At 40.6% G+C, this 24801-nt stretch overlaps 1 protein-coding gene across 2 annotated transcripts in view; it reads right to left on the bottom strand.

Annotated features, from left to right (window-relative positions):
* SLC1A1 (solute carrier family 1 member 1) overlaps nt 1-24399 on the bottom strand; it is a 106325-nt gene extending 81926 nt beyond the window's left edge. Inside the window, exon 1 of one of the 2 annotated variants that reach the window (XM_036738405.1) lies at nt 24034-24399. In XM_036738405.1, coding sequence (XP_036594300.1) covers nt 24034-24124 — 91 coding nt within the window. In that variant the 5' untranslated portion in view covers nt 24125-24399. The remainder of the gene's footprint in view (nt 1-24033) is intronic. The other variant, XM_036738406.1, reaches the window with a different exon arrangement.
* Nucleotides 24400-24801: the final 402 nt, after the last annotated feature.

Here is a 24801-nt window from a genome sequence, read left to right as displayed (position 1 = left end):
AAAGTAACTGGATCTCCAGGGTTGGATAAGCCACAATTCTCAATCACGAGATTAAAATCCTTACCATTCACTTCACTGACAGCAAAAGTTGCCTCGAGTACAGGGGAGCAGAAGGGAGAAAATCTAAATTATGATGGATTAGGGCATAAATGTTCCTTCCTCCCACATTGATTTGCTTTGCCCACATGTTCACAGAATTAAAATAAAACAGAATGAGCTCAATTTGTTTTTTAATTTAATTTTTTTTTATATATCTTCATTTATCATTATACCCTTCTACTTTCCTACTCATCAAATAAATCCTTATGATAATAAAGAAGAAAAAAAGCATTTTGGTAAAACTAACTAATACATCAACCAAGTCCCACATATATACAAAGTGCCCTACCCATAGTCCCCCACCTCTGCACTCCCAGCTCAAGTCACTTGGTGGATGATTCCACTTCCCTAGCAGCTGCCTCGACCACCTAAGGATGACTACGCTGAGCCTGCTCGCTGATTGGTGTGTCCCTGACTGGGATCAACATTTTTGAGAAGCACTAGCCATACTGCCCACTTCATTACCGGGTCAACTGACTCTCTAAATGTCTCTGCCTCCTTGCCTCATTTTCCAACTCTCCTTAATGTTTTTTCTTCCCTTCTTAGAATATAAACTCCATGAGAATGGACTGTTTCCTTGTGAGCCAAGAGGCTCTATGAGTTCTAGGCTTGATTCATCTCCTAAGTACCTCTGAGCAGAGGAGGGAAATGATTAGATTTAGACATAAGAACAATTATTCCTACAGTGGTGTGAAGGATGGATCGGAGCAGGGCAGAGAGTAGAGTAGGATGGCCTTATTAAGAGACCATTGTGATGAACTGGCGAGGTGATGATAATAACGATGAGGATGATGATGATGATGGCTAGCATTTATAGAGTGCTTCATAGTTTGCAAAGCACTTTATAAACATCTTGTTTTATCTTCACAAGTACCCTGGGGGTCGATATTATCATTATCCCCATTTTAAAGCTGAAGAAACTCAGGCAGACAGAGGGAAATGGACTTGCCCAGAGTCACACAGCTAGTAAGTATCTAAGACCAGATTTTAACTCAGGTCTTCCTGACTCCAGGAACGGAGGACTAAGGCAGTGGAAATGGGAATGGAAGAGGTAACTGGTTTTGAGGGGATTGGAGAAATCTGATCAAATTTATGGGAAGGAACTAGCAGCAAGGGAGAGATTCAAGATGTATGGTTCTGTTTGCCATTTTGTTTCTGCCTCTTTTTTTCTTAAGTTTCGTACAATGAAGCAGGTCAGCAGGATTCATTTCTTTAGTAAAACTGCCAAAGGCTCTATTGATAACATCACAGACAACACTGAAATGGAAATATTTCCTTTCAAAAGTTGTATATCTTTCTAAACATGATGCTATACTCAATATCTTTTCTCTACAGGGTATATACCTCAATTTCCTTGTTCCTTTAAGTTCTATGAGTTCTTTAAGGGTCAGTACCTTACATTTGCATATCCATATGTATAGTATACACACACACAGACACACACATACATACACGCACACACAGAGAAGTCAATAAAGATTACCAGCCAGAGTTAAATCATCAATAAGAATTTATTAAGCATCTACTATGTCCCAGCAATTATTCTAGGCCCTTTGGGATAGAAATACAAAATAGAACAGTCCCTGACTTCAAGGATCTTATTGGGGAGGAAGTAATATGTACAAAAATATGTATATACAGAATAAGTATGAAATGAATACAAAGTAGTTTGGGGAGGGAGGGTACTAACAGAGAATCCAGGAGCAGGGCAGGAAAGATTTCATATACAGAGTGAAGCTGAACTGCTTCTCTCTAAGGATGCACCCCATCCATCTTTGCCCATTTTCAGTGATTCTTCCATTGGCCTATAATTTGGCCACAGGGGATGCTGCCCAGCATGCCCTGGGTGCCTTACTTATATTCTCTTAACATTGTAAGGCTACCGGTAGTCCACCAAAAGTCCTTGCTCTTGCCACGTGTCTGGCCGATCTTTTTTTTTTAAAACTCATGCATTTGTCTGATTCCATTTCTTACATGGCTTAATATAGTACATGTTTTTGAATTTAAATTCATAGTAGTAACTTTAAATTCCCTGCTACATTCTGGAAACTTGTACCCTTGGTGAGGCAGAGGCAGCTAACACTCCAGTATGGTGGCTGCTGCACAGGACTGGAAGCTTGAATGTACAAACTTAGCTGGGGAAGACAGAAGTGGCAGTGGGGGGCACTGGAGAACGGGGGGAAAGCGAGGACTCACTACCTTTTAGAATTCCAAATTTCCCTTCTGTCAGTTGAGAATTGCACCATTTTTCACTCCTCTCTCCTCCTTCAGAGGTATTCCCTGATGATTAATGAGATATGAAATTCCCTGAGGTCTCCAGATGAACGGTTTATAAATATAATGCAAAGAACTCTGTAAATGTTGATAAACATTGTTCCTTTTTCATGACACGGCCACTCTGGAAAAAAAGTTCTTAAAGGAAACAAAGATGGAATGTCATTGCTTTCCAGATCTAGTCTAGTTAAATGGAAGGAACCATTTCTGTAGGTCAAAGACCCCACAAATGAGAATAACCACAATAATCATAGCCAATATTTATATAGAACTTTAAGGGCTGGATTAGTTGTACACACACAAGTGCATATACTTATAATTAATATGCATTTTAATTATGTGTGTATGATTAATCTCATTTGATCCTCATGACAACCTTATGAGATAAGGGCTATTATTAATTCCCATTTTATAGATTAGAAAATCGAGGCTATGCAAGGTTAAATGACTTGTCATTTAACTCACATGGGTAGTAAGTTTCTGAGGGAGGTTTGAATTTAGGTCTGACTCCAAGTCCAGCACTCCATATTTTAAAAAAAAGTTCATGGATCCTAGGTTAAGAACCTCTGGGCAGAGGATATATTAATGAAAAATACTTGTTACTAGGAAAAATAAGTTACAAATAAACAAAAAAGAGAACCAATTTTATAGAGGTGGTAGAGTGTAAGTTTAAGGAGAGGCACAACAATGCTGATTGCAGCCGCTGTGGAAGTGTAAGGCCAATAACACCAGCACACAGGAGGGCTACTAGCACAGATTCCTTGATTTGCTTTTCTAAGGAAAGCAACTTTAAGGGGTTTACAATCTCACTTTAACTACACATACATATATCATTCACTTAGTTCAGGGGAAAAAGTCAGCACCCTGAACTTCAGAGAAAACACAAACAGAAATTACAAGCAGAAATTATATAAACAGAGCAAATAACAGAAATCAGCAGACAGGGCTTCTGTCTGTCCACAGCAATACATACATACTTAGCAGAGAGAGAAGCACCAACATTTGGATTTTCAAAGCTGGGGGTCTCCTTAATGGCTACCCAGATTCTTGTCTGGCCAAATCACATGAATACTCTTTCAGTGAGTGAGCCCCCAAAGCAAAATGCTAACCTCTGAGTATATATGTATATATATGTTTCTTCAGGGTCAGAAGGTGTCATAACCATGTGGCTCAAACTCATGTAACTTAGGCTTTCTTGTGACTTAAGCAGGTCATCAAAGACTCTTGATTTAAACAAAGGCCAGACTCAATCAAAGGCACTTACTTGATTGCTTTAGTGCTAAGATGCCCTCTAAAAGAAAAAACAGCGAAAAGTCCCACTTTTCTTGCCATTACAATTGGATAGAGAACTGACCTCACTATCAAATTCTTGGTTCACGTCTTGCCTTTGACCCATCTTAGTTGTGTATCTCTGTGTGCTTAGCCTCTCAATGTCCCCAGGCAACTCTCTAAGACTATTGTGGAGCAGAGTTCCTGAGTTGGTAAAGGGGAGTCCCCACTGGGAACTCCCTACCTACATGAAATGATAGGTCTGGTTACAAAAAAGTTGGTGGGATGGATAAACCTAGTGGATAGAATTCTTGGAATCAGAAGACATAGATTCATTGGTTCATAGATTTAGACCTAGAAGTGACTCACAGGCCATCAAGATCAAGCCCTTCATTTTACACATAAAGAAACCGAGGCTGAGTGGGAGTAAGTGATTTGTTCAAATCCCACCCTTGACACTTAACAGTGTAACCCCTGGACAAGTCCCGTAATCTATTTATCTATGCATCAAGTAGCAGTTTAGGATTTATGTACATCATAGAGGTGTTCTGTGTGAGTGAGATGAATTAGCCAGCATTGATATAACCACAGATCCTTCAGGTATTCATCTTGCTATTATTTAGATGTTTATCATAAAGATTAATGAAGAGCTCTCTTGAACTTTATGCACAGAACCAGATGGGGGCCTGAATTATTGGTCTAACACAGCTGGGTTGTGAGTTCTCTCACACTGTTAAGAGATTAATCTTTAATATTAAGGAGGAGGAAAGCCCATTTTAAACAATTTTGGTAGAAATCTACTCTGTAGGGACAATGTGTTTTAAAGGGGCTGCCTGCTACCATTTGTTACCTGTTAATTTCCTTTTAAGGACCTTGAAGTCTCAGCTATTTGTGTGACAGCAGCAGATCTGGGACTACCATAGACTTTCAGTTCCTCAGGCTACTGGCGTTTCACTGGAATGAGGCCAATGAGCTTTGCCTCCTTAGGACAATTATTTTCAGTCCCAGCTTCTATTAAATGTAATCACATTTCCCAACAAGTAATTAATGTGGAAATGAGACTCACACACATAGACACACACATATGCAGAGATGTTTCTACAGCTAATCCGGAGCCGTGATTGCCTATTCCAGTCTCCATGGTTTAATGTCCAATTTGGGGACCCAAAGCCCAGTGCCATTGGGCTCAGCAATTAGGGCTTAACCAGAATTAACACATCATTTTAGGATCAAAGGATCATAGATCTCAAGCTGAAAGGGACCTCAGAGTTCCTCTGGTGCCACCCTCTTATTTTACAGGTGAGGAAACTGAAAGTAGGTGGACTTGATTAAGGTCACACAGGCAGTGAATATTGGGGGCAGGATTTGAACCCAGTTTTCTGTGATTCAATGCTCTTTCCACTACAGCATGCTGCTTAAAGCACCCTTCTTAAATTCAGACACCACCACAAACCTTCAATAAGAGCCCACTATGTGCAATGCAAAAAGAAGGTTCCCTCTGTGACACCTTCATTTCTTAGATCCCCCAATGGTTAAGTATCTCTGGTTTCATAGCATCAAATCAAACTACTGTACATTAAATCAGACCTCATCTAACAAGATGTGAGACGTTTTGTGAAAAGTGAGATCACTTTAGCTGTTAGTGTAGACGTACAAAACCAGCCAGTGCCCTCTAGGGATTCTGATCCTTCTAAGGCAGCATGAAGGATCGCATTCATTAAACATCTACTAACTATAGTGACACAATATTCAAGTCACTTTTTAACTTGCTTTTGATATCTATTTTGGCTTTGAGTTTAGTAGACTAAGTCAGAGCCACAACTAGCAATTTTTGAGCCAATGGCTCAAAGTCAACTTTTAAAAATAAATCCAGGGGCAGCTAGTAGTACAGCGAGTACAGCACCAGCCCAGGAGTCAGGAGGACCTGAGTTCAAATCCGGCCTCAGACATTTGACACGCTTATTAGCTGTGTGACCTTGGGCAAATAACTTAACCCCAATTCCCCAGCCTTCCTCCTTCCAAAAAAGAAATCCAATGGTGGAGTAAGCTAGGGCTCCAGGGGGAAGAGGCTCACCTGAGATATGACCTTTGGGTGGGAGGAGGGGAGGTAATGAACCATCTGGTACCTTTCTAGTTTAACCAATTATTCTTCCTAACCAGGTATGAAACCCATTTACTTCTAGTTACTTCTGGACTGCAAGTGCAGTCAAGCCTGGCCTTAGGACAAAGTAGAAACCAAAGTAAAGAACCTCTTAGTGGTCTGTGGTGCACGGTATTGGACTTGAAGTAAGGAAGATCTGAGTTAGAGACCCATTTCAGTAACTCACTAGATGTAACTTACAGTAACTTAATCCTCTGGGGGGAGCCTCACTTTCCTCACTTGTAAAATGAGGCTAATGAAGTACCTGCCTCATAGGGTTGTTGTTAGAATTAAATGAGAATATATCAAAAGCACTTAACTTAAATCATTATATTTATGCTAGTTATTACTATCATCACTACTATTATTACTTACTATTACTACCACCACCACCACCACCACCACCACCACCACCACTACTGCTCCTCCTCCTCCTCCTCCTACTATTACTACTTACTACTACTACTATTATTACTTACTATTACTACTCCTACCACCACTACCAACCCATGCAGAGAACTTAGTTGATATTAAATGTAACATAGTCCCCATTCTCATAGAACTCACAATCTAATAGGAGGGTATAAATCACAGATAACTTCAACACACGGTATTAGAATATATGTATATTAGAGCATCAAAAATAGGATTGTGAGAAGTTTGACTAGTCTTTGGCAATATGAAGCCAACCTTGTAGACCTTGTTAGGTTTTCTTGTGAAAATGTCACATGAGTGGGGTTTTAAAGGATGGATAGGAATTCAGGAGGGTGAGAGTGGGGAGGGAGGAAATTACAGGTTCAAGGAATATCATGAGCACAGACAGATGCAGAGAAGTACTTGGTATGTTTGTAGGGTAGATGATAAACCATTTTGGCTCCAGTATAGAGTGTGGAGAAAGGAACAGTGAGATCAGGCTGGAGCCATATTGTAGAGGACCTTGAATACGAAGCAAAAGTGTTTGAACTTGACTCAGTAGATATTTGGGAGCCAATGAAGATTTCTGAGCATGGAATTGACCTGTTTGCTTGTGGACCCCTTGAAAGAAAAGACTTAATCATCTTTATCTTTATATATTCTCTAGTGTAGACCATAGTTCTTCATACATAGTGACAGAAAAAATGTTGAGTGACTACTTTTTTGAATTAATACTATCCATCCAACCTGTCGAGTCTTAATCTATTTGGAGAAATGGAAGCGTAGCTGATTGTCTGAATCTCTTACAGGGAGCTCTGGCCACCAAAAGGATTACTGGGGCCTTCCAGAAGTATCTAAATCAGTGTACCACAGGACAGTTATACTCACTCGTGATTCTCTGTCTCTCTCTCTTCCTCTTTCTCCCTTCCTCCCTACTTTCCTCCCTCTCTCCTTCCCCTCCTCTTCCTTTTCCTCTCCTTCTCCCTCCCCTCCTCCCCCTCCTTCTTCCCTTCCCTTCCCTTTATTTTCTCCCTTCCATAAACAAGAATGCTTCAGTTTTTCAAGTATACATGATTAGATCAAATGTCCTTTCCCTCAAGGAGTTTATATTGTTTCAATTTTGCCTTTGTGTTTCCATCACCTAGAAAAGTATGTCACACAAAGTAAGAGCTTAATAAATATCTATTGTTTAATTTATATCTCCAGTCCCTAGCATGGTGTCTGGCACAGAGTTGATGCTTAATGAATTCTTGTTGATTACTTGGTATGTATACTCCTTTCACCAGTACAGATCATAACTCTCAATGCCTTGAGCTGTCGCTTAATGAACTGCTGTGGCCGAGCTGCTAGGGTAGCTTTCCATGTCATGATGAGTCATTGGGGGATTTAGCGAAGGAAGATGTGAATGGCCTGCAAAAATCTCAACATGCCAACAAATCTCCGAAATTTCTGGCTAGCATTATAGGAAACGCCAACAGTGTACAACCCCATTTACATGGTAATAATCATTTTTTTTTTACAATAACGTAGTTACAGTATGCTATAGAGGAAAAGCTTTGTAGATCAAATAAATCCAAGCATCCACTTGAGGATTTCAACAGCTGTCCAGAAGTGCATTTGTACACAGAGCCATTTTTGCTCTAAGCACAAAAAGGCTCACAATTATGCCATTTGTGTTTCTGCTGTGATAAGTTGATTAAGTATCGGATGTGGTGCAAGAGGTCTGCTTTGTCTTTCATTCTGTTAATATGGGAACTAGGTCATTCCTGTTGTTTTCAATGAAAGTTTTTCAAAGCAACAGTATTTCTATGTTTTGAAAGCCTCTTTAATCTGAGATGCTTAAAGCTAAAAACATAAATTAATTAGGCTTCTTCAGATCACTGCAGTGATTAAACAATATACTCATAATTCCATGTTATGTTACCCTGACAAAACTTATTGATCTGCCCCCCTCAACCACCCAAGTCCCTGAGAGACAATGAGGTGTCACAAACTATCAGTTCAGTAACCCTTCAGTGAGGATACCAATAAGTCTTGGTGTAGACAGGTGATTGTCAAGGCTCCTTGGGGGAATATGTGGGTCTTCCTCTCAGTTTATGGGTTTTCATGAGCTGCTTGAATGTATCTTAAGTTGCTCAAGTAACCAAGGCATTTTTACTCCAGTAGATTTCTAGATTGGCATCTAGGTGGCACGGCAGATAGGGTGCCCAGCCTGGAATCAGGCAGATTCATCTTTCCGAGTTCAGATCTGGCCTCAGACACTTATTAGCTATGTGACTTTGGGCAAGTCACTTAACCCTGTTTGCCTCAGTTTCCTCATCTGTAACATGAGCTGGAGAAGGAAATGGCAAACCACTCTGGTATCTCTGCCAAGAAAACCCCAAATGGAGTCATGAAGAGTTGGACCCGACTGAAAAATGACTGAATAACAACAACAAAGATTTCTGGATCTGAGTGACTTCTTTCTCTCTCACAAGAAATGGCCAAAATGGGAGGGACTGCTATAGTGATCCAGTATTTGAAATTTCTAGACCCATTGATTACATTTTAGAGACACGTATACCATGTTATACAGAGGAAAGAGGGTCATACCTGGAGTTAGAAGACCTGAGTTCAAATCCCCATGCTTATATTTCCTGTCTGTGGAACCATGGCCAAGTCATTTTAATTCTCTGAGTCTCTGTTTCTAATCTGAAGAATAAGAATAATGCTACTTGTACTTCTCATATCACAAGGTTGTGAGGCAAGTGCTTCCTAATTTGAAGGGATTAAGTAGAAGTGGGAGTTATTCCTATTATTACCAATAAGCATTTAGTAAGTGTTTGTTATGTGCCAGGCACTGTGGTAAGTCCTGGGTAAACAAAGAAAGGCAAAGTGGCCCTGTCCTCAGGGAGCTTCCATTCTAATGAGAGAGACAACAAGTAAATAACTAGGTACGTGCAAGATATATACTGAGTAGAAGCAAGGTTATATCTGAAAGAATGATGGCGATTGATGCTTGCTGATGGATTGATTGGAAGGCCCATAGAAAGAAAACTTCTTTGGGGAAGCGATCATTTCATTTTTGGTCTTTATTTTCCTAGTCAAGTCAACAGGTGTTTGTTAAGTACCTACTACGTGCCAGGTACATTGTTAAGCCCTGGAGATACAAAAGAAGAACTAAAATAAAACAACCCCAAAATAACAAATGAACAGACAACCCAGTCCCTGCTCTCAAGGAGCTCATTGTCTACCAATGAAGACAACATGCAAACAAGACGTGTGAAGATACTACGTGATATGAGATAATATATGATACAACAGCAGTGTGATATGAACATAACAACAGTATAACATAGGATTTATAATATGATATGGTATAATATAATTTAGTTATAATCAGTAAGAACTAGATATGATTATAAAGTAATGAAGCAAACAGTGAAACTTGGCCTTCAGTGTGAATATCATTAGTTTAGACTACATCTTATATTTACTGAAATTGTCCTATGTGTCTAACACTGCTAGGTTCTGGAGGTTACCGAAGTGCATAAATCAAGGTCCCTTACCCTCCAGGAGTTTATAATTTAGTTAGCTTTCTCTAAGTCCCAAATATTGCCTAACTTTGTATATCCCTTATCCTAGCACAGAGCTCTCTGTACAGGAGGTGTTTAATGTCAGTTGATTTGTAGACAAAACCTATTAGCTGCTAAAGAACAACTAAGTGTTGGCTATGGCTTAGACTAAGTGCAGCTCAGGTCTGCGGGGGTGGGGGGGGTGGGGTTCTGTAGTTGTAGAAGGATATGTGGAGGAAGCTGGGTTTGAAGAATGGACAGAATCTGGGCGGATGAAAAGGAAGGTTAGCCCAAGTGTGTTTAAGGAAGCAGCTGAGACAAATGTGCAGAGGTGGGGATGGGTGTGGCAGATGCAGAAGAGAGTGAAAAGAATGATTGGGCTCACCAGTCCCTGGAGCCCAATGGGGAAAAACTCTACCCAGGAGTTAACTGACCATCTGGGCACAATAGAGTCTTTTTATTCATGGGAGTAAGCAAAGCAATACTTTCAAAGCTTTTTTTAAAAATTTTTTAAACCACTTCAGTAGACCTATTTCCATTCTTTCCAACAACACCACCAGGAATTAGCATTTGTTAAGGAAGCAAGAGAGGGAGAGGGAGAATTTTGGTATTCTCAGACTGAATCACATGCTGACTTTACCAGTTGTGGACACCCAGATGATGAGAATGTCAGTAGAAACAAATATTTACTGAGTACTTCTAGTTACACAGGATACCTATGCATAGAAGACAAGGGCCCTGACCTCGTGGGGTTTACAATCTGATTGAGGAGGCAAAACACACACTTAAAAAGGAAATGAAAAATACCAGCAAATATTCAGTACTAAATGTCAGATCTGAGGAAGGAGAGATATATCCCTGTAGATTGGGGAGAATGCATTACTAAAACCTTTAAGGGCTAGAGACGCAGACTAAACCTGTGATCTCATTAGTATAAGAAGCTCCATTCTGGGTAAGAAAACTCTCCACCAATGCAGATCGGAATCTTCTGTTAGCGAAATCTCCAGAACATTGAGAGGTCTTTATCCTCTTAGTGAAGAAGTGACTTATCTATGGTCACATAGCCAATGTGGGTTAGAGCTGGAATTTGAATCTAAGTCTTTTGGACTCTGTACTGGCTCTCTCTGTACCACAACATAATGCCTCTCAGATAAAAAGTTTAACACTTGGCAGGGGGTGGGGGGAAGCTGACTCTGAAAGTACTAGTGTTCCACGAGGTTTTTACAAAAACCAGCTAGAGTGAGCTGGGCACTCCAGGTCTGTGGCGTAGAGGGCAACAACCATGTATCAAGCCCTACAGAAGCCAACTTAGCTACTTCTATTTTAACGCTGTCTTTTTTTTTTCTATTATGTGCTTGCCTCATACATCTCAGAACCCTCATTATCCTCCACAAATTTACAATCCCTTGCCCAGGAAGATGTTGATCTGTTAAAACCAGGCTAATCTCAGTGACTCTTAGGTAAATCCTGGAGTTTATGTCCTTCCTCAGTATGTGTTTTATGGCAGGATGTTTGAAGTCAGATGCCATGGAGAAATCTGGATCCGATAGCCTGATTCCTACCAAATTTGATGCTCCCTCCCCTTTCTGTTAGCTCATGTATACGTAACTCTTTGTCAACGTACCTTTTACAGAGATCATAGCTATTATTCCTGTAGCTTTAGCTGCCAAAAAGAAGGCAAATGGAATGTTGAGAAAATCAGCTTAGGAATTGAGAAATAGCTCCCTTTGGAATCAGAGGGGAAGAAAAATGTGTTTTATCTGTGATCCAGGAAGATTTATGAGAAATCCAAGCAAAAGACAAAGAAGGGAGAAGATAATGTGAAACTTACTTGTCAGAATTGTCATAAGTGATGTTATAAAGAAACCTTATCAAGAGAATTCTATGAAAAGTTCTTGAGGAGCTGACAAGTACAGTATGTTTTGAAATGACTTTCTTGTGACTACTGAAAAAAAGGCCTAATCTTGCTTATTTACTGAGAGTCTAAATTTAACTGTTATCTTGAGAAGAAATGTGAAGAATCCTAAGAGCCTTTAATAAGTATTTGGGGTGAACTGAATTGTATGAACCTCTGTTTTTAGGCAAGAAAAGAATCATCTACCAACATATAGTATTGAAGGTTGGAGGTGACTCTGGCAGTGACATTTGTCCTGGTCAAAATACTGTAAATATGTCTTTGCTACATTATTGCTTTAATTTGTAATAACTTGCATATATTTAGTGATTTAAATTTAAATCACAGATTTAAATCATAGAAAAGTAAGATGTTAACTAAAGCAAAAGGGGATTTCTTCAGTTTATTAAATGATTAATATTTAGTTAACTAGGGTGAGGACTTGAGTTAATTATTAAGAAGAAAGATAAGTTTGTTAATAATAAATTATTACAACACACCCCTGGATTTCTTTAGAGCTTGGGAAGATAATTGTAAAATGAGGGAATGAGTTATGTGGCAGGATGAGCGATGACTTGCAGGCAAATATGGCCAGATCCCAGACCCCATGATCTTGCTATACATGGAGGTCACATCTTTATCAATCTGCAACATATACATTCATATATGTTATATATGTGTACACTGCAACTATTCAATGCTTAAGAGTCATTTACTAAAGAGTTCAAGAGGCTATCCCACAGTTTGTCCAATTGTCTTTCTTTTTTTAAATGCCACCTATGAGATTTTTAAAATCTCCATAATCTTTAAATATTAAAGCTACTTGTCCAGGGTCCCACAGCTAATAAGTATATGGAGGCAGATTTGAACTCAGGTCTTCCTGACTCTAGGGTTACTGTCCTATCCCTTGTACCACCTAGGCGCATTAACCTAATGAAGTGGTATTTCAGGTATTACCATTGCTATTTTACAGAAGAAGAAACAGAGAGTTGAAATGATTCCCTGAGGGTCACACAGGTAGAATAAGTAGCCAGATTTGAAAAGTGGCTTAATTCCACAACAGCACCCACTATGCGCTAGGTGTGATGTCAGGTTCTGAGGACACAAAGACAAAAAATATACCGGTCTCTGACCTCAAGCAGCTTACAATCTACTGAGAGATGATGATGATGTCACCAAGTGAGTGTCAGGATAGAAGAGAAGAGAGCCCAGGGCAGAGCCTTGGTAGTTGCCTACAGTTAGAGGGCATGACGAGGGTGAAGATTCAGCAAAGGAAACTGAGAAGAAATTAGGGAGGAGGAGAACCAGGAGAAAGTACAGTCATGAAAATCTAGAGAGGAAAGAGTGTTTGGGAGAAAAGGGCAGACAGATGTCAAGGTGCTTGACAATAAATGAATCAAGCTGCAAGCATTTGCCAAAGCACTAAATATGGGAACACCAATATTAATAACAACAGCTAGCATTTATACGGAACTTTAAGGTAGTTTACATATATTATCTCATTTGCTACAAAGAAAAAAAATGAAATAGTCCCTGCCCTCAAGGAGGAAGAATATGTATATCAGGAAGCCACACATACACATGTAAGTATAAATGAAATATACACAAAATAAATAGAAGACAATCGGGGAGAGTGGACAAAGACATTGGCAGCTTTGGGATCAGAAAAGGCCTCAAATATATGATGGCAGAGAGGAAAAGGCACTATATTCCGGGCGCAGAGGAGAGCCTGGGCAAAGGTTATGGGAAAAGGAGATGAGGTGTTGCTTATGAAAAATAGCAAAAAGGTCAGTTTGACTGGACCTCAGAGTGCTTGAAGGGGAGTAACATATAATAAGGCTGGGAAGGTAGGTTGGATAAATGCTTATTGATTGAATGATATAGGAAAAGTTTAAATTTCCTCAAAGTTAAATGTTAGAGCAGAATAAAAAAGATCTACACTAGAGAGCATTAATCTATTTCTCTTAGCCAATTTATAGAGGCCTCTCATTTTAACCTGCTAAGAGCAAGAAGTATTCATGTTGCCACTGACTTCAGTGTGTGAACATCCAGAAAAAACTATCTAAAGCACCTGATAAAGAGATTATACCATCTTAGAATGAGAATCCGATAGTCTGAAGTCTACCAGGGGCTGCTTTTGAGACATATCCAGTCCTTGTTCCCATTTTGGTCCTAGCATTTCTCTTGTTCCTGCTCTAAAGAATTAATTCTTCCATCTAGTGAAAAGTATCTGTATGTGCCCTCTTGTAGATTAGGTTTTGCCTTTAAATGAACAAAGGCTGATCATAAGAGATTTGCACAAGGCAAGGAGATAAAATCATAGCTCTTCATTTCCAAGGTATATTCAATAACAAAACATTTTCAAATGCTAGGCTTGCCAAAATAATGACAGGGATAAGCACCTCAGTGGCTATAAACAGGAGACGACATTTTGTCCAATTAATAAAACCAAATACTCCTCGTAGAAAACACAGGCAGGAGTCTAGAGTATCTGAGTTCAAACATAGCTTTAGACACTTCCGACTAGCTGTGTGACCCTGGGCAAGTCACTAAACTTTTGTTTGCCTTAGTTTCCTCAACTGTAAAATGGGGGTAGTAACAGCACCTACCTCATAGGTGGTTGTGAGGACCAGTTGAGATAATATCTGTAAAAAAATGCTCACCTGGCACATAGTAGGTACTACATAAATACTTATTCCCTTCCCCTTTAAGGATAAGAGGTTGCCAAAAGAAGTAACATACATCTAGCTGTCATCTTGGTTCATAAATTTGTTCAATACGATGCTATACTTGGAGCCAGGAGAGACATGGGCTCAAATCTGGCTACTTATTCTACCTGTGTGACCCTCAGGGAATCATTTCAACTCTCTGTTTCTTCTTCTGTAAAATAGCAATGATAAGACCTGAAATACCACTTCATTAGGTTAATGCACCTAGGTGGTACAAGGGATAGGACAGTAACCCTAGAGTCAGGAAGACCTGAGTTCAAATCTGCCTCCATATACTTATTGGCTGTGGGACCCTGGACAAGTAGCTTTAAACTCTGCCTGCCTTACTTTTCTCATCTGTAAAATGGGGATAATAATAGCACCTTCTTCCTAGAATTGTTTAAAAAAAAAAGAGGGGCAGCTAGGTGGTGAAGTGAGTAGAGCATGGCCCTGGAGTCAGGAGGACCTGAGTTCAAATTTGGCCTCAGACACTTGACACATTTACTAGCTGTGTGACCTTGGGCAAGTCACTTAACCCCAATTGCCCTGCCTTCCCCCCTGCAAAAAAAAAAAAAACAAAAAAAACCCAAAAAATAAAGTATAAAATGAGATAATATTTGTAAATTGCTTTGCAAACCTTAAATTTAGAGCCACATAAACATTAGCTGTTATTATTTTTGTTGTTTTAAGAATTCACCAAATGAGGTAACAGGTAAAATACTTTGTAAGCTTTAAAGTGCTATAGAAACATTAGCTCTTTTTGAACCAACACTATTGATAATTATGGTAATAACAGAAACTCACATTTATATAGCTATTTGAAGGAGATTATATAAATATGTTCTTAAAATAATAACAATAGCTTACATTTCTATAATACTTTTAAGATTTACAAAATGTTTTCTTTAAAATGATTTTGTTGGGGACCATAAGTATTTTTTGCCCATTTTTACAGATGAAGAGGCTGAAGTTATGAGAGGTTATTGGTATATTAAAGCATTGCTTCTTAATCTGTGGGTCATGACCCCATATGGGGTCTTGAAAAATTTGGCAACAATAAAAGGTTTCTGAATAGGCAATGTGTAATGAATCTGAAGTGTTTCTGGCAGTGTTTGCTCATGTTGCATCATACTTCTTCACTACAGCCTCGGTTCTGAACACAAAGCACTTACACTTTGCACTGTGCATGTCTTCAGGCCATGCAATGCCAACAAAAACTTGAAAAGGTGTCAGGAGCGGAAAAAGTTTAAGAGGCCCTGAATAAAGGATGATAACCAGAACATTGTAAAATTGCTTCTCCATTGGCAAAATAAACAGGCTAATATAGATCACATGTGCACACCATAAGATTGTTGTTGTTCATCCTTCATTTTTAAAGAGAGCCAATGGCATCGCAAGGGTGATATCTTGACTTCTGTGTGATTTGAACTTAAGTGAGGCAGAGTTGCAAAGTCATCAGCTTCATTCTTTCTTTCAGTGTCATCAAAGTCTAGTGGCAAGATAAAAGTCAGAATGACTGGTGACGGCCCAGGATATAGTAGACGACCTTAGTGTCTCTGATATCTGACCAAGCTCTAAGTGCTCCACAGCACTAGCTTCAGCCACCTTCATGGCTATTGGAACAAACTGTTATCATCTACCCATTCCTCTGAGGGAAGTCACATGCTTGTGGTAGATACTCCCCATAACTCATCCAGGGGTTAGAGGCTTGTTGGTTACCCTTAACCTGGTATAGCCCTTCTGCTGAGATGGTTTTACCAAGATGTAGCTGCTGCAGATGCTACAGCTTCTTGGACAGGTGAGAGTTGGGTGAAAAGTAGACACCAAAGGTGGATGAGAAGCCCTCACTGGAGGTGCTAGTCCTCCCTGAAAACCCCATACACCACCAGATAGACAATTCAAGTTATATACTACATACTAGTAGAAAGGACATTCACTGGAAAGTCTTCATTGAGGCTAAAGAATCTTTTTCCTTGGATGAATTAAATGGCCAGACACTGTAGCTGAAAGAAGACTGTACTAAGTTGAAATCCTGTCTCTGACTTTGCTACTCTAAACTTTCATGTCCTCATCTGTATAATAGGCATGATAAGATTTGGTCAGTATGCCTCATATGGTTCTTGTGGGAAAAAAGTACTTCATAAACTTTAACATTCATTGTAAAGGCGAGCTCTTGTCATTATGTAGTATTGAAATAAGAGAGTTAGCCATCTTGATGTGTATGTGTGTGCGTGTGTGTGTGTGTGTGTGTGTATAGGCATGTGACAAAAGGGAAGTGATTCCAAAAGATTAATAATAATAATTATGCTAGTTAACATTTATTTAGTGCCTTCTATGTGCCAAGCATTGTGTTAACCGATTGACAAATATCATCTCATTTGATCCTTAAAACAACCCTTCAAGATAGGTGCTATTATTATCAGCCCCATTTTACAGATGAGAAAAGTGAGGCAAAACAGAGGTTAAGTGACTTGCTTAGGGTCACACAGCTAGTAAATGCCTGACACCAGATTTGAACTAAGTTCTTCCTGACTCCAGGCTCAAAGTTCTATCCACTGTAGCACTGTATGAGCTAGGAGAAGCTAGGGAAAGTGATTATTATTTCTAAGGTCTCTTCCACTTCTCGATCTGAGGATGAAGTAATGGCTTTTCTCTAGAGAAACTAAAAGCATCAATGTACTTGTTGAGCCCTCAGAAAAAGAGAAAAGAAACACAAGCTCTCAAAACTCATCTCTACTAAGACAAAGAAAAAACAACCCACAGTATTATAGACACCCTGGATGCCTATGAGCACATTGTCCCATTGCACAGGAAGATTTATTCCTAAAAGCAGAGTAAGAAGTCCCCTGAATGATGACTTAAAATCCTTTCCGAACTAATACATCAGATAGTTGAAATGCCGGTTTGAATAGTTGAACTAAAAATTAATATCCAACCACCCTCCAAAAGACTTTGGAAGCTTAAAAGAAAAAGATTTACAGGAATAGTAAGAAAGTCAAAGAAAATGCCCTTGCCCATCGGACCATGCACAGCATTTTATTTGACACTGGTAATCATATGCATATGGATCTTAGCCTTCTGAGACACTGCAGTCTCCATGAGGATAAAGACCAGATCTTCTCAGAATCATTTTTTCTTCCCAATGTCTACCCTGGTTCTCTGTACGTAGTAGATGCTTAATAAACATTTGTTGAATCAATTTAGAAATAATAATAATAGTGATAAATAATGTTGTCTTAAATTTTAAAAGTACTTCATTCTCACCTTTCCTTTTTCTTGTTACAACAACTCCATAAGGCAGGCAATTCAAGTTCTGATTTTACGCATTTTACAGATGAGGTCATTGAGGTTCAGGGAAGTTTCATGCCTTATCCATGGTCATAAAACTAGTAAGAAGCTGAGCTGGGAGTAGCAGCTGTGATGTCTGATGGAAAGAGCTCCCTATTTGAAGTCTCTACATCTGGATTCAGATAACAGCCCTGATATTTATTCGCTTGAATAATTTTGGGCAAGTGGCATCATAGGATCTTGGCATCATAGGATCTCAGGGTTAGAAGGATGCTCCGAGGTGAGACTGTACCTAAGCAAGAACCTTCTTCAACATCTCTAGACACCTTGGAGCAAAGGTCATTCAGCCTCTGTTTCAAGACCATCTGAGCAGGGCAGGATGAGGGTATAGGGACCTGGCTCCCAGATGGTAGCCCATGCAGCAAAGGACCAGTAAGGCAGGCTACAATTTGGGGATTCAAGAGCATCCTGAAGAAAAAAGCTACCTATTTATCACTCCTTTGTGCCCCAAATAATGACTAGGATGCCATCTAGGGATGATGACAAGGCTCAGATAGAAGCCTAGGCTGAAGGACTGCCCATGAAATATATATAGCCAGGACAGGACATCCTCCCAACATGCTTGTGGGAACCTCCTCTCCCCTTGCCCTGGAGAACCCACTTTGGCTTTAGGTAGCCTAAAGGCTCTCTTACATTTTACATACATCTTTCAGGGAACATGGCTACAATGCTATCTCAAAGAGAATAGGTGGACAACAATATTGTGTAAGGGTTTTTTATATAAAAAAGAGGAAGAGGGAGGGAAAGTGTCTGTGGTAATCATGTCCTAATGAATACAGAGAGATCTGTTTCTTTCCATCTTCCTTTCTGGATATACCTGAAAAAAATGTCAATTTCCTCTTATGTAAAAGGTTGGACTAGATCAGGGGTCCTTAACTCCCTAGATCAGGGGTCCATGAACTTTAAAAAAAATCTTGATAATTGTATGTTTTATTATATACCTATTATGCTCACTATCAATCAATAAACATTTGTTAAGAACCTACTATGTGCTAGACACTGTGCTACTGGGGATATAAAAAGAGGTAAAAGACAATCCTTGCCCTCAAGGAGCTTACTTACTGGGACTTACTGGGAAAGAAAACAAATAAATATATACAAAGCAAGCTACCTACAGGATAAATAGGAAACAAGGCATTGGAGTTAAGAGGGGTTGGAGAAGGCTTCCTGTAGAAGGTAGAATTTTAGTTGGGACTTATATAAGTTTTTTTCCTACCCAATTCTATGTATTTTTATGCATTTAATAGTATTATTGTGAGAAGGGGACTGTAGGCTTCACTAGAGTACTAAAGGGGTCCATGGTACAAAAATAGTTAAGAACCACATGGACTGGATCTCTAAGGTCCCTTCCAGGTCTAAATTGTGTATGTAAGAATTCCCAAGAAGAGAATTGACATTTCGCCCTTAAGATTCACTTCCGTTTAGAATAAGAACAAAGTGATGTAGTATATTGAAAAACTTAATGGAGCTGGAGTCAGTAGACCTGGGTTCAAACCCTGACTCTCTTCTTTAATGTCCATATGACCATGCACAAGTAGTTTTACCTCTCTAGACCTCAATTTTCTGCAAAGTCTGAGCTTTAAAATGAGGAGATTGGATTGAATGACTTCTACTGTCTTACCAGCTAGAAATCCTATAGCCATGGGATTTTAGCCTATAGATAAATGCTATCTAGTCTACATTTTACACATTTTAGATATAGAGAAACTGAGAGTAAGACTGGTGAAGTAATTTTCCCAAGGTCACATGGCTCATGGGTGTCTGAGTTGCTATGAGAAGTCAGTCTCTGGACTTCTGAGTCAATCCTCTTTACACCGTATGTTCTGATATGGCTGTTTATATGGCTTGCAAAGAGGTTACAGCTTTCTTTTCATGGGTTTGTTAGTGAACAATAAGGGCATGAGAGGGATCAGCCTTCTCTAAAAAGGGGAAAATGGACTTAAAATCTCTCAGTAGGAAAGAGAATCAGGTTTCTCCCCTTCTCCTTTTTTCTCATTCAGTCTGCTGCAAAAACACTTTTTTTTTCAAACTAGATTATATCCCCTCTCTCCCCATTTTGAACATGGGGATAGTATGTCCTGGAGTTGGAGTCAGGGGACCTGGGTTCACATTTTGTCTCTTACTACCTGCATGGACTTGGGCAAATAAGTCACTTGACCTTTCTGCTCTTTGTTTGGAAAATAAGGCTGGACTAAGTACCTATATCTTTTCTAAACTCTGTATGTCTTCCATCAGAATAGTGTTTTGTTTAATAAATTTAGGTGCTTCTGTTGGTGGAGTTGTGAACTGGTCCAACCCAATTTAGAACTATACCCAGAGGGTTAGCAATATCACTATTAGGTTTGTATCACAAAGAGATTTTAAAGAAGGTAAAAGAATCTATTTGTAGAAAAAGTCTTTATAGCAACTCTTTTTGTGAAGGCAAAGAATTGGAAACTGAGGGGGCGCTCATCAATTGCAGAATGGCTGAACAAGTTGTGGTATGATACTATAAGGAATGGACAGCTAGGATGGTTTCAGGAAAACCTAGGAAGACCTATATGAATTGGTGTAGATTTAAGTGAGCAGAACCAGAAGATCACTGTACACAGTTACAGCAACATTGTCACTATGATCAACTGTGAAAGAGTTAGCTACTCTAATCAAGACAATGATCCAAGACAATTCCAAAGGACCCATGATGAAAAATGCTGTCCTCCTTTAGAGAGAGAACTGATGAACTCTGAGTGCAGATTGAAGCATACTTTTTTTCTTTCTTTATTTTTCTTGCTTTTTTTGTAATATGATTAATATGAAAATATATTTTGCATGACTTTGCATGTATAATTGCTATCACATTGCTTGCCTTCTCGATAGATGGAGGAACAGAATTTGAAATTCAAAATTTTAAATAAATGAATGTTATAAATAAATTTTAAAATAAATTTAAGTCCTTAATAAATGTATAATTGAATTGCTTAGATTCTTGCTAGGAGTGATGCAGGAATTTTGTACTGACGGGGCAATGTAAATAGTAAAAATGAGTGTAAAATTGTAAGAATCTGGGATACAGGGGTGGGGTGTCGAAGTGGGGGGAGATTGCCACCAGAACCCCTGTGTTCTCAGATAGGACAATATCCAATGTAGTTTAAACTCTGATGACATCGGAAGTCTTCTATCAAGTTCCACATCTACTTGGCAGTGTGGTATAGCAGAAAGAACATTGAATTTGGAGCTTGGACAGAAGAACTGGGTTTGAATGTTGACTTTGATAGTTAATTAGCTGAAGGATTTGCAATAAACAACTTAAAGTTCCCAAAGCCCTAGCTTTCTCAACTGTAAAATGAGCTAATAATACTATTGTGACAACTTAGCATATAGCTAGCATGCTAAACCTGGAGTCAGAAAAGATCCGGGTTCAAATTCCACCTCAAGCACTTATGAGCTATGTGATCTGGAAAGAACACTAAATTTGGAGTTAGAAAGACCTGCACTCCTGCTTTGGATCTGCCATTTGCTAGTCACATGGACCTGGGTGGTATGGGACGCTAGAACAATCAATGGCTTTGGAGTCAGTAGACTTGGGTTCAAATCTTACTTCTGCTTCTTACTCCCTTACCCCCCATAGGCCTCAGTTTCCTCACCTGTAAGATGAGAGGGTTGGGCTAAATGGCCCCTGAGGTCCCTTGAAGCTTTAATCCTGTCATCCTATGTGACTTGACTTCTTTGAACTCCAATTTCTCCCCTTGATGGGTATCTAATTCTGGCACTGATGTGGTAAAGGACTCCAGAAGGACCCCAGGACATGGAAGAGTCAAAAGACTTGAGTTGTCATCCCATTTCTGCAATACCTTGTCTGATCTTCAGCCTGTACAACCTCTCTGAACCTCAGTTACCTCATACGTGAAAAGAGAATAACTACCCTTGCACTAGCAACCTTGTAGGATTGTTCTGAGGAAAGCATTTGACTCCCTATATCAACATGAGCTATTATTACTGCCGCCTACTTTCCAGGGTTGTTCTAAGGATTCACTGAGAAAATGTTTGCAAAGGCCTTTAGGATTGTGAAGCCTTAGGTAAATTCAAGTTGCTGTTATTATCAATGATAAGGGGATGCAGTTCTGCCTCAGATCTTCCCATGGGGATGAGCAGAGATGCTTAGAAGTTACTGTATGAGACAAATGAAGTGAGAGACCTATATTTGTCCCTGCTACCTTCAAAAGTCTAGCTCCTATTACTAGCTCCAAAAGTGGACAGGGATCAGAGGGGTTTTTCAAATCCTGGCCCTTCTGGAGGGCCTGTGGGCTGTAGGTGTATTAATATACAGACTATTGGGATTCAGTGGGAGTGGCCCCACTCTATAGAAGCTTGCCAGAGGGGAGAAAACACAGAGAAGAAATTATGTTAAGAGGAAAAAAAGTAACCTCAAGTTCATCTTTTAAAGAATAGTGGCCAGAGTAAAGGGCTTGAAGTCAAGAATTCCCATACCTCCAACAATTAGATCATGGGCAGCTAGGTGGCACAGTGGATAGCGTGCCCAGCCTGGAGGTAGGAAGACTCATCTTCCTGAGTTCAAAACCACCCTCAGACCCTAGACAAGTCACTTAACCCTGTTTACCTCAGTTTCCTCATCTGTAAAATGAGCTGGAAAAGGAAATGGCAAACCACTCCAGTATCTTTGCCAAGAAAACCCTAAATGGGGTGAAGAGTCAGACACAACTGAACAACAACAAGAAGTCACTTTATCTTCTTTGAGCCCCTGAGCTTCCTCGTTGTAAAGTGGGGATAATAATACTAATATGTACCTCTCAGGGTTACTACAAGGCTCAAATGAGATAATGTACATAAAACGCTTTGTAAGCCTTAAAACACTTTGTGAACGCCAAATTATTGACTCTAAGTTCTATAAGTTATAAACCTTTATATATAGCAACATACAATAGATATGTGTTATTATTAAGACTCTAAAACTTTAAGTCATTGACAGGTTGTGATCTGTACAGGTACAGGTAATGCATGAAAGAAATCACAGGTCCATAATGCATTAACATATTGTTAAGCCAATTATTGATTTGGAGGAGGAGGGTTGGGGTCTATTTAACTAACAGAAATTAAGCAGCTAAAGGAGATTAATTTACATCTCTGATCAATTACTGGAACCTCACCTAGCCAAGTAAGTGCCCGAAGTATGTTATTTAAATGCAGCCAAGTGGAAAAAAAAAACCACGCACCCAGAGGAGAAATGTGGAGTGAAAGGAAGCTTGGATTAGGAGGGGAGGAGTGTCCTCTGAGCAAATGACAATGAAGAATAATGCTCAGATGGTGGTGAGGAGGAGGGATCTGGTTTTTCCTGCTACCTCTTTTCTCCATAAGACCCCCCACAGGTCTCCCTCCCTCTCTCTTTCTCTCACACACAGAAACCCAACTGGCAGATTTTCAGACATGGTGAAAATGAATGCACTTGCTGCCATCGTTCTGGCAGCCACCCCCTCCCTTTAGTGTCAGCAACACACACACACACACACACACACACACACACACACACACACACCATAAACCAGTTACACCCACGCATACACCCATGTCTCCATATACCCATAAACCAGTTCCTCATTAAGAGCCTGTGACATTCAGCACCTAAATAAGCTTCTTAGTCGAACGGACCATTCATTCGCCTTCAAGCCCCTTCCAGATGGTGATTCAGAAATTTTTCTTTTAAAGGATGCAGCGATATAATTTTTTTAAAGCATAATTATTTTTTGCGGCCAGACGGAAGGACTAGACTGCATTTCCTTTTCCCTTTCCTCTCCTTTCCTCTCTGCACTACCCCCTCCTTTCCCCCCAACCCACTGCCAGTTCTTGGTAAAAGCAGAAAACCGGCACCGAACATCAAATAGGGAGCCACAGAAAAAGCATTCTTTCTTTCTGCATGAAAAGATAAATGTGGCCAGGAGGTGGCTCGGAGAAGCATCTCTGTCTGAAAAATGAGGGGGTTATCCTAGAAGATCTCTGGAGGTTCTTTCCACCTCTAAGTCCTAGGATCTTGTGCATGGGTTAGAGATTCTACCCCCCCCCCCCCCCAACCAGGGACGCATTCTTCAAGGCTGTCCGTGGGCAAACACAGCTGTGCCACCCACACGTACAGTCATACACACGCTACACATGCTTCACACAACCTCGAGTCCTCGGGTGCACACTCTTATGTTCGTGTGTGTGCAGTCACATCGGCAAGAAAGTAGCCCCTCAGGTGTACCTCCCCAGAGGCTGCCTCATCTGCCCTGTCTTCATCCCCATTTCCATCCCCATTCCCACCCCCATCTCCACCTCCATCTCCATCCCCATCCAAATCCTTACCTAGGACCACAGCTAGCACTGTGGATAGCAGAAGCCAGTTGTTCTTGAGGAATCTCTTGCAGTCCCATCTCTTCCTCGCTGGCTTCCCCATGGTGGGTGCTGAAGCTGCCGGCGCCAGCAGCCTCTGATCCTTTGCTGAGGGGCTCTTGATGTTGGCGGTGGGGGGTCCCAAGGGGTCGGAAGACTCCGGCCACCTGGGACAGAACCGGCAGTGAAGAGCCCGGGTAACGGAGGGCGAGCGCACTGGGTGTGCTGGAGCCGCAAGGCCGGCTGTTGCTCTAGAGGCTGCTCCTGCTCCTGTGCCTGCCTCTCTGAGGCCGGAAGCCCGCAGCCGTGCGCGCTGCTCCTGCCACCCGAGTGCCAGCCTCTGTGGGGTGGGGGAGCGGGAAGGGGGGGGGGCGCTGTTTGGGGTTGGGCAGGCTCAGCTCCTCCTGCTGCCGCTGCTGCGCTAGGCAGCGCCCGGGCCAACCAGGACCTGGAGAGGGAGGAGCAGCGGGCCAGCGAGCCGGAGTCAGCGGGGTGGGAGGCTGAGTGAGTCCACTGAGAGTTTGCGGGGAGAGCCCCGCACAACCCGCACTACCGTCCCCAGCCAAGTGGCGGCGGCAGAAGCTCGGACTGATTCTCCTTAGGTTCTCCCCTGCCTCTATGGTTCTTTAGTCGCCTCTGTTCTTTAGCTTTTGCAAAGAGGCGAGAATGCTCGTATTTGAAATCGAGAAATGATTCGAATCCACGTTTTACTACTTATTACCTGTGTAACCTAAAAGGAGG

Source organism: Trichosurus vulpecula, chromosome 9, assembly GCF_011100635.1.
Source record: "Trichosurus vulpecula isolate mTriVul1 chromosome 9, mTriVul1.pri, whole genome shotgun sequence".
In the NCBI taxonomy this organism is placed as follows: Eukaryota; Metazoa; Chordata; class Mammalia; order Diprotodontia; family Phalangeridae; genus Trichosurus; species Trichosurus vulpecula.
Note: the sequence above shows the minus strand (reverse complement) of the source record. Positions and strands in the feature narration are given on the sequence as shown.